This window comes from Varanus komodoensis, unplaced genomic scaffold, assembly GCF_004798865.1.
Source record: "Varanus komodoensis strain SLA01 unplaced genomic scaffold, ASM479886v1 scaffold62, whole genome shotgun sequence".
NCBI lineage: Eukaryota > Metazoa > Chordata > Lepidosauria > Squamata > Varanidae > Varanus > Varanus komodoensis.
In genome coordinates, this window is record NW_025336248.1 from 1,074,831 (window position 1) to 1,086,027 (window position 11,197).

At 38.0% G+C, this 11,197-nt stretch overlaps 1 protein-coding gene across 1 annotated transcript; it reads left to right on the forward strand.

Moving 5' to 3' along the window:
- Positions 1–273: 273 nt before the first annotated feature.
- LOC123033388 (olfactory receptor 11H6-like) lies at positions 274–1,224 on the forward strand. Its single transcript, XM_044449992.1, has one exon. It carries the CDS (start codon positions 274–276, stop codon positions 1,222–1,224), a length of 951 nt encoding a protein of 316 aa, XP_044305927.1.
- The last annotated feature ends 9,973 nt before the right edge of the window (positions 1,225–11,197 follow it).

An 11,197-nucleotide genomic window follows, 5' to 3' on the forward strand; every position in this document is an offset into this window, starting at 1 on the left:
ATATTTTCCTGGAACAACTAAAAAGATAGGACAGTTTAAACTTCATGCTATTCTATATATCTTTTGTATAGACTTAATTTAAATGAAATGCTATATGGATTACCAATCAACAGAATGCAATAAAAGGGTCTATTCTTTGCTTACTTGCTTTGCTAGTATGTGCTCAACCATCTCTGGATATATTTTAAATTAAAGTGGACTTAAATTAGCCACTTTAAAGTACACTCAAATTAACACATTAATCCATTACCTATATATTCTGCTGTTATATAGATGCATCTGGAAATCCATGAAGGAAGAAATCAGACTGCCCCTGTGGCTTTTATTCTCCTTGATTTTAGCAGTGAGGACCTGCAGACTTTCTTTTCCATGTTATTTCTACCCATCTACATTGTGACCATGGCTGGCAACATCCTCATTGTCTTTCTAGTGCTGTTTGATCATCAGCTTCACACCCCCATGTATTTCTTCCTGGGAAACCTGTCCTGCCTGGAGACTTGCTACAGCTCCACTATCATGCCAAGGATGTTGGTCCACTTTCTGAGCGGGGACAGAACGATCACCCTTGGGGGATGCTTTGCACAGCTGTATTTCTTTGGGTACCTTGCAACCACAGAATGCTACTTCCTGGCTGTCATGTCTTATGATCGTTATTTAGCAATATGCAAACCACTGCACTATGCAATGCTGATGAATGGGAGAATTTGCATTCTGCTGATTGCTGGATCATGGATAAGTGGATCACTGTTCATCAGCCTTATCGTATTCTTGGTATCCCAACTGAGTTTTTGCGGACCAAACAAAATTGATCATTTTTTCTGTGATTTAACCCCATTGATAAGACTGTCCTGCAGTGACACACACTTGGTTGAAGCTACTGCCTTTTCGGTCTCCTTTATAGGCACTCTTGCCCCATTTCTAGTAACCCTGTCATCCTATGTTTGCATCATTAAGAGCATTTTAAGAATCCCTTCCGGTGTAGGAAAACAAAAAGCATTCTCTACTTGCTCCTCTCACCTAACCGTGGTTGCTTGCTTCTATGGCTCCCTGATCATAGTCTATGTTCTACCAAACATGATTTCACTGAGCAATTTAAAGAAACTGTTCTCTCTCTTCTACACTCTCCTTACTCCCCTGGTCAATCCTCTTGTTTACAGTTTGAGAAACAAAGAAGTAAAGGAAGCAGTAAAGAAAAAATTAAAGGTAATCCGCAAAGCTCATTGAAATGGGTTCTTGAGGATTTTTTTGTTGATATAGCTAGCAGTTTTGTTAAACCATGGCTTATCTCTGGAATAGATGATCCAGGTAGCTGACATGATTGCAGCTGAGTGCTGTCTCTGTAGGGGTCATGTGGTCCCATGGTATACTGTGGAATTGCTAGTGATAAGACTTATATGTGGATTAGATCCATTGACATATAGAGGAGTGCTGTTAGTCATGAATAACTTTAGTCACACTGATTTGAGAGGTTCTCTACATATGATGTGCCTAGACTCATGTAACCAATCCTATATGTTTGCAATGTTTTATTGTTTATGTGGTTCCTTGTGCAGGGAGAGGGTGGGGAGAAGAAATCCATGTTCTCTATGCTTACAGAATGCATGCATTGGTAACAAGACAGTGAACAGATTGGACTATTGGACTTTTAAAATCTAAATTAGACTGCTTCTCTCCTAAGGTAAAATCTCTTCTGCAATCTTTAACCATTTATGTCATCATACAAATGCCCACCTCTTGTCGGAAGGAGTTCAGTCATTTTCTCTGTTGCAGTTGCTTGTGTGTTGGCAAAAACAGTAATTGCAGTCTTGGCTTTCTTGGCCACAAAGCCAGGCAATACCATGAGAAAATGGCTAGGGCATAAATTAGCCAACTCTATAATTGTTTCTTGCTCCCTCATCCAAGTGTGCATCTGTATTGTATGGCTTTCAATGTCCCCTCCATCCCCAGATGTTAACATGCACTCCCAGCCTGGGCATATCACCATTGAATGCAATAAAGGCTCTGTCATTCTGTTCTCCTGTGTTCTGGCCTACATGGGCCTTCTAGCCCTCATCAGCTTCATTGTAGCTTTCCTAGCCAGAAAATTACCAGACACTTTCAATGAAGTCAAATTCATCACCTTCACCATGCTGGTGGTTTGCAGTGTTTGGATCTCCTTTATTTCAGACTACCTGAGCACCAAGGGGAAATATGTGGTAGCTGTGGAGGTTTTTGCCATCTTGGCTTCCAATACTGACCTCTTGGCTTGCATCTTTCTCCCCAAATGCTATATTATTGTTTTCAGGGCTGATCTCAACACCAGAAACTGCTTTCAGATAAAACAAAAAATTAATTCAGAGCATTGAAAGTTTGGCTCCATTCTTTACTTCTCTGTATTTATGCAGTGAAGTGTTTGTTTGTTTTGTTTGTTTTGATAAATGCTTTATACAAAGGACAGGATTTCTTATGTTCTTAGCATATTTACTTTGCCTGGGCAGCAGAAGGACAGGTGTTGTTGTTGATTACTATTACTCAATATGTATGTATATACCATCCTACACAACAGTGAGATTAACTCAGGGTATGAGTTATTAAGGCTATCAACATGGGTCAACCATGAATGCATTGGAAGAAGAATGAACTCTTCCCAGGGCACCCCACTAACAAACAAAGAGTAGTTTGGCTGAGATCTTTTTCCTGTCCTTTTGAAAAGGTGCATTTATGTACCCTGTAATTATCAATATTACTATTATTCAAGTTCCTTCTTCTGTACCTTCCCCACTAAGAAAAACAGATTGAAAAGATAAATACTTATGATTTAAGCACATTGGAATTCTGCTTCAATGTGCTATGGACAACTTTGAGGAAAAGAAGATGCTACTTGGGTGAGCAGCAGGGTCAAATGATCCATGGTGTCTGCTGTGGATGAGGCGAGGCATGCTGCTGTGGAGTTGGAACATGGGCAGGAAGGTGTTAGAATGCAAGTGCTGGTTGCTATTGGTGCTGTTGCAGTTGCAAATCCCCCCTCTTGTGTGTGAGGTCAAGAAGACAGAATGCAGCCTTTACAGGAGCATCAAACACAATTTGTTCAAGCCTGGAGGAGTCATAATTGGTGGGATTCTATCTCTCATACATCCTTCAGTGCATTTGCCCAACTTCAGAAACATTCCCCTGAAGGCCCACTATGTGTCTCTGTAAGTAATGCCATTTACCAGGTGACATTAGACTTAGCAAGTACTGCATGGGGGTTGAGGTACAACCAATGACCTCTTCTAAGTTGAAGATTATTTTTTAAAATTCATTTTCTCTTTGCTAGGAGGAATCTTTGAAGAGCTGAGAAATATTGGGGTAAAATTCAAAACCCCTCTTGCTCTACATGTTCTCAGAAAAGGGTGAGATTTTGGCTTCATGCCCAATTCTTCCAGATACAAAGCTACAGAACAGCTTTGAAAAGACAAAATAACAGAATCCCCATCCCTATCTTTTGCCTTGAGGGCTACTTTGAAGAAATGCCCTTCGACAGATGGTTTTGACTGGATCAGAAAATGATCTGACTTCTTCCTTATTTTTGCAAACTATTTTGATTCTTTATGAGTTTTTGTGAATATGTGGAGTGAATGGCCTATTCTTGAGAATAATCCTTAGACTAAAGGGCTCATTCTAAAGACTAAAACTTCTTAAATAAATTATTTAACAGTAGGAAAAGGTGCACTGAAATAATTATCAGGTTGTCTCCATTTTTAAAAAATCTATATGTTGCCCTTGAATCTGCTTTGTGTATTGTATTGCATTTTTGTCTGCGTGCAAAATCAATGAGAAATAGTGGAAAAATAAACATCTATTTTGTAAAGATGGGTAATATATTGGTTGGCATAAATCAAATTACAGTATCTATGAAAAAATAATTACAAAGACTACAGGGGGGAGGCATTAATGGATACTTTTTTTGTCATTTTTCATTATTAATTTACTTCCATGCCAGAAAGAACTCTGTGATAGCTCAGTTGCAAACTTATTTTGGGCATTTGATCTTTAAGGCCTTTCTTAGGAGGAACAATCCACTCATACTTGTTATCTTTGGGAGATGAGGTAAATATCTGGATCTGTGCACATTAGAATACCTGTTTATATTTTGTTGCTTCGATTTATATACAAATGCATTTATTCATATGGCTGTATTCAGCCTTAAATGTGTAAATGAAACTTCTTTTTTCCATTTCTTTTAAATACTTTATTGTACTACATTTCTATATACCTGTCTGCACACGCTTTCCTCAGTTTTTTTTAAAATAACTTTAAAAATAAAATATTGAAATAAAGGCAAGATCATCCGCAATTTAAATCTTACTGAATGTTGGAAATAGTCAATAGGATGAAAGGCTTAATGCTGACTTGATCTATCTCCATTACACAATGGAACAGTCTCCTCTATCCTCCTCTTTTCCTCCTACATATTCCCATATGGAAGCAACATATGGATTCACACTTCTTTCCCAAACTTAACTTGTCATTCTCAAGCTGCTAGGAATCACATAATTTTTTGTCATGTGATGAGAATGCGTGCACTTGACAATAGCAGTCACTAAGTTTCTGTGGCAATCTTATTGCAGGCTGAAGTTTAAACATTATCAGCATGTCCTATCCATGCTTTTTGCTATTCATGAAATCCATAACAATCCACGGCTCATCCCCAATGAGACTCTGGGGTTCCATATCTATGACAACCTGTTTGACTCAAAGACAACGTATGAGACCAGTCTGGATCTCCTGTTCACACAGAAAAAGGATATACTCAATTACAAGTGTAATAGGAAACATGTAGTGTCTGTTGTTGGGGGATATACAGCTGAAAACTCTATCCAGATGGCCACCATCTTAAATAACTACAAGATTCCACATGTACGTATACATTGATTTATGAACAGGATGTTGCCCTGTTCATTAAGATCCTATAAATTATTTCTTCATTTCAAATCAGTGGAAGTTGCTACATAGTTAATGTGTAAACACTTCTTAAACTTCTTACCATTACAAAGGATGTACAGAATTTGTTGTAAAAATAGCTTAATAATAGAAGATACATTTTAAGGTATTATATTGAGGTTGTATGGTATTTTATTATGCACCGAGTTATCATTTTGATTGTGTGTCTGTCCCATAGTGTTCTTATGTCTGTGTGTATGTGTGCGTGTGCATGCGTACGTGTGCACACATAGGTTTATGTGTGTTTCTTTGCTACCCTGGGATCTTTGCAGTAAAATAAATCTTGACAGTGTGGAAGTTTAAATATATAATCAAATAAATAATTATAAATAACGATTATTCTAAAATTCTATGCTATTCTGCTACTCTTGCCTATTTCAACAAATTTATATCATTGTTTGTTACCTGTGGCATGACATGCTTTTCAGAGTAGAAACAACAATATACATTGACATCTTCTTGGTGGGAAAAAGATATAATGCTCAATGCAATCATTTATTTATTTTTCTTACCTTTTTAACACTCCCTACCTTGGGCTACTTTAATAAAGATGTTAAATACTATATTGGGTCCAGAACACTCTTAAGTGAAGTGAAATTATTGGACCATATTACTCAATTTATGTAACAACTTCAGTTGTTTCCAAATTATTTCTGGATCCAACCCAAAATTCATTTTTTAATTTTCAAGGCCCTTTGTAGACTGCAACCAGAGGAAGCAACCATGACAACCTGAAACTTACTGGTAGTTGTACATCTTACTGGCCTTTTATCTATCTAAATATGTAGAGGACTGCTGAAGTAAAAACTTTCTATATGAGACTGCCTGTACATTAAGTTTCAGGGACAAAAATCTGCTTGGGTTGCCACTCTTAAGTACCGAGAATAGATCATGAGAGAGATCTTCTTTCCTTACTGTTGCATCTAACCTGTGGCATATGCTCTTTATTACAGACAACTCTCTACTTAAGTGAACATATTACAGCAAAAAATGAAGGCATGACTGAAACAAACAATGTAAATGCAGTCTCACTGATTTTGTTTTTTCGATAGTTCTTTTCTGCCTGAAGTTTACTTCAGTGTGAGAGTTTACATTATTTTGTGTGTGAGAGTGTGTGTAAATTTTGTGTGCATTGTACAAGATAGGTAAATACTTCAGTATATTGAAATAATACAGTGACTAGTGCTTATACATAATGCTTTAAACACACGGACACATGCACAAGATACTGTAAAATTGTTATCAGTATAGGTGGAATATACATTTTTTTAAAATATAATACATTTGATTACATAATCCCAAGATTTAAAAATGGTCAAGATCAACAGATCATCTTATACATCTTATCTTATACACTTGTCAAAATGAGGTGGTATTGCAAAAGCCAAGAAGCAATTGCCTTACTTTTGAAAGTTGTTATTTCTTCAAGATCTGATCCATCACATTTTCTCCCTATTAGCTCACTTATGTTTCATTAGAAGCTTCATTAAGTGCTAAAACTCTTTTTCCTTTTTCATACTGGATGGCACCAAGGGAAACCACTCATTATACTGCAATTGTCCAACTACTCCTGCATTTCAGATGGACATGGATTGGTCTTTTTGTTTCTGCAGATGATAATGGAGAAAACTTTGTGCAAAAACTGCTTCCTGTGCTTGCCCAGAACAACATATGTGTTGCCTTCCTGCAAAGGAATACTGCAAATAGCTATGATCTTCCTAATAGATCTCTTGGAACTCTCTCAGAGAGAGCACTAAGACTTTTTTCAACAAATGTTAATGTTATTGTTCTCAGTATGGATGCTGATTCCCTCTGTATGTTAACTATATTCTTAGATAAACTAGATAAATGGGTGCACATCAGGAAGGTATGGATTATGCCACCTTCATGGTATTTCAGCACTTCACATGCAGGCAAATTGATAGGCAGAAGCCTTTTCCATGGCGCCTTTTCATTCTCAGTCCACACAAATAAAGTGCCAGGATTCAAGGAATTTCTTCAGAACTTTACATCTGATGAGACACTAGTGCATTTCTTCTGTTTGTTTTGGCTCTTTGCATTTGATGCATGCAAAAGTTGTAGAAGAGAGTTGAAACTGGAGAACCTGAGTCCAGTGTTGTTTGAGATGGACATGTCTGGTCTGAGCTACAATATCTACAATGCAGTCTATGCTGTGGCGCATGCCTTACATGCCATAACCCTCTCCCGACAAAGAATCACGTGGGAGAAAAGCAATTTGGAGCTTTGGGATGTTCAGCCATGGCAGGTAAAAGCATTCTGATGCAATTCTTTGAGTGGGTGATGTTTGGCCAATTTGTTGCTAAGAAACTCTTGGGAGTTCTAAGATTGGAAAAGAAAAGCGAAGCAATCTATGTATTGAATATGTTTCCTTCTTGTGTGAAGTTAAGCTGGCAGGAAGCTTCTAGGCTCTAAGTATAAAGTGGTTATAAATTACAGAATGATAGACTGAACATGCAAAGATTATGAATTCATTTGAAATAGCTTACTGTATGTTTCTTCTCAATGTAGCTCCATTCTTTCTTGAAAAACATCCACTTTAATAATGGAGCTGGTTTAGAAGTCTTTTTTGAGAATGGAGAATTGTCTAATGGATATGATATCATCAATTGGGTTACTTTCCCCAATCAATCCTTCCTAAAAATTCAGGTTGGGCACATGTCACCAAAACACATGTTCACCATCTTTGAAGATGATATTGTGTGGCATAACAGATTTAAACAGGTAAGAATGTGTGCTTAAGCTGGTTGGAGTTCATTTGCTGTCCAGGCTGCATTATACCATTATTGAGGAACCTTTAGTCCATTCATTTTGAATTCTCTTTGACTCCCTCTTATTAGACAGACTGAATGACCCTAGGCTTCTGATGCACAATGAAGACATTCAAACCTATTTTGAGTGTGGAGATATTGCCACCTTTATTCATGAATCAATGATCCCTGAGCCCCACATCATTGGACTCTTTGGATAACGGTAGACCTCTGTCACACAAACAGCCAGGCTACACATTCATAGAAGGCAGTGCACCCTTATGCAGGATAAGTCTCACCCTTCCCTGCCCCAAATCCACTAAGATACTCCCAGGATTGGATCTGTAGCATGTCCAAGCAGAAGTCAAGAACTGGAGGTACAGTTTAGTCCTGAAGCACAAAGTTCACCATCCCTGATACTGCATTTTTAAGGAAGAATCCAATTGGTTTCTTCAATTGGTTTGGGTTGGAATCTTGATGGCATATCAGAGAAGCATAGGGCAACACCATCAGCTTTCTAACTTCTCATTTGCAGCCTAGATGGGCTAAATTTACTCTTCTGTGCTTGCTTGCTGAACAGCTCCCCTGCTATTCTGAATATCAGGATCTCTAATTCACTGGTGAGTTGACTGACTTCTCATAAGGTGGAATGCTGGGCCTTATGCCAGTCATACTTGAAACAGAAGAACTGTTCCAGTAACTTCACCTGGTGCCAATGAAAAACCTGAAGAACTCCCCTTCTGAAATTCCAATCAACAATGAAACCCGAGCAACCACAACTGAGCAAGAAACATTGCTACAAGCAGCTACACAGAGTAAACAACACAGCAGAAAAAATAGCTGAAGTACAGGACTAAACCTTGACACCCTGAAAGTCTGTTGAAATTATGAAGGTCCTTGACAGATGTCCAAAAGAAGGAAAGCAGGATCCTGGTGGACCTCTTTTTCAACAGCATTCCAACATCTTAACTATCTTAATCATTGAATAATCTGTGTTTCATATACCCCCTCCCTCTGACCACACAAAAAGACTGGCTGGAGAGTGGGCTTTCAGGATTTGAGGGCAAATGCTGGGCTATTTCATCTAAGGTTAAAAGTTGCTGAGGATAGAATAGGATTGACTAGTATTTATTAAAAATTGTTTCTATCTACTTTTGTTTCTCATGATCAGGTTCCACCCCATTCTACATGTGTTGGCAACTGCCATCTTGGATACAGCAAGACAGTTGGAGAGGGGAAACCATTCTGCTGCTATGATTGCACTCCATGCACAGAAAATACCGTCTCTCGCCAAATAGGTATACAACACTTCCCAGAAATACATAGGGGTATTTCCAAATGTGTCTTACTTTCAAGGAAGAATGAGATGCTGCATGCATTTCTATGCCCCTATATATTTGTATCCTGCAAGCCCTTCTTTAATATGCAGAAGTAATTCCCATTAGAACTGGAACAAAGCAGGAAAGGGTTAAAAATCTATCTCTGGGCACTGTGTTCCCAACCTTGGTGGGGGGGGGGGGGGGGGGAGTACATTTTTCAATGCTTCACACAAATTCAAACTTAGGTAAATTGGCCTAGAATGATGATGAATGTCATTATCTCCTTCATTCCAATTTTTAATGTCACAATCTCTTTCCATTTGGGATATGAAGAAATGTGTGAATGGTAGTAAGAATCTACACCAGCCAAATTCAAGAGGTGTACCTACACCAAGCATGAAGAAGACCACCTTGAGCCTGCTTTCCATATATCTTCAGAAGATAAGGAGTCTGTTCCTAGAAGGAGGTGGCAATTGTAATTCAGTGCTGACATGATGGAAAGGACTGGGATTTAGCCTTTGCATAACAGTACATTCCAAACCTGCAATGATGTTTAGATGGCTGTACCTGTTAGTTTTGATTTCACCTACACACACGCACCACACACACACACCGTCTTAAGTTCATTCCATTGCAAAAATGAGAAATTTTATAAATATCAACTGCTTATCAAATCAAACAGAAATTAAAATCTCCCCCAATATTCAATGGTAATAAGAGTCACAGAGAACAGAGGACAAATAGATCTATAGCAAAGTAGAAACTATTTTTAAGAAGTCTCAGTCTTATGCAGTTTTATTCAAGGGGTGGATTAGATCTTATGTTAGACACTGTAGATGTTACAAAATACTGGTAACCTAGTTCTGGACTTCTGAGAGTACATGATACCAGTGCCCCTGATGACACAGGACTCCTATTGACTTGCAAGGCATTCTTTGCACACACTTCCCTCTGCCACCCACCCTTTGTTCTGGAGAATTTTCTGGGGGTTTTCTTAGTTGTGGGGGACTAAAATAAGATGGAAGTACCCTCTAGTATAAATTCATTCTTCCACTATACCAGAACACCAGCAGCAGAAAGTACAGAAGGGTAAACCAATTAAAACTGTATAGAGATCAGTTTGCAATGTGATGCTAACCCTGAAAGTAGATATAATGGGAAAATAACCTTATCTAGAAATGTGTTTGGTTCAACAATTTTCTAATGACATATAAAATTCTGAATTAGTCAGAGTGCAGCCTAACACACACACACACACACACACACACACACACACACACACACACACACGTCCAATTTTTATTACTAACTTCTATTGAATAAATTTGTTACTATGAAGGTTAAACCATAAGAGTCCCAAAATTATGATCATACGAGCTTGCTAAATGTCCTTTTGGGTGTTTCTTCATTGACACAAGAAATCTTTTCACCAAGGGACATTTAAAATCTATCATGCATGTGGAAAGGCTGCAAATTGGGAACTGCCAATCTGCAGTTGTACCAATTTAATCGTTTTTGATTTTACTAGAATCCCAAGACCAGGAATGAACTAATTGTATGGAGAAGGGACATACTGTTAGGATCCAGTAGAATGGTGCGTATAATCACGTGCTTAGCTCAGGAGATCTGGGAAGCCACAGAATAATCCATTCACGGTTCCCACCATGCCATCCATCTCAGAGAAGGAGAAGGTGGGTGAAAGGGCCAAACCTGACCAATAGCTTCATTAAATAATCTGTTATGTATAAGCATGATGGATGATAAATTCTATATTAAATATAAACATATTTAATGTAAAAATATAGCAAATTTAATGAGGCTTAATCCAAACATATTGGACTAAGATTGCAATATCCTTAGATTAGAAATGCAAAGAAATGTATAATGTCTGGCCAAGATCAATTCTATTCCACAATATTTTATAGGTTACTTACATAAACACTCCCTATATATTATCAAAACAACTAACCCTGTTCACCTCTTTCAGATGCAGCTAATTGTGTCCCATGTTCAGAAGATAAATATCCAAGTGAGAACCATGACCAGTGCATCCCTAAGATTGTAACTTTTCTTTCCTATCAAGAGCCCTTGGGAATGATTCTGCTTTCTCTTGCTCTCTTCTTTGTGGTAACTACATGTTTCATCATG

Excerpts from the sequence above, each read along its gene's own strand:
- LOC123033388 (XM_044449992.1), top strand. The coding sequence starts at position 274 with ATGCATCTGGAAATCCATGAAGGAAGAAATCAGACTGCCCCTGTGGCT.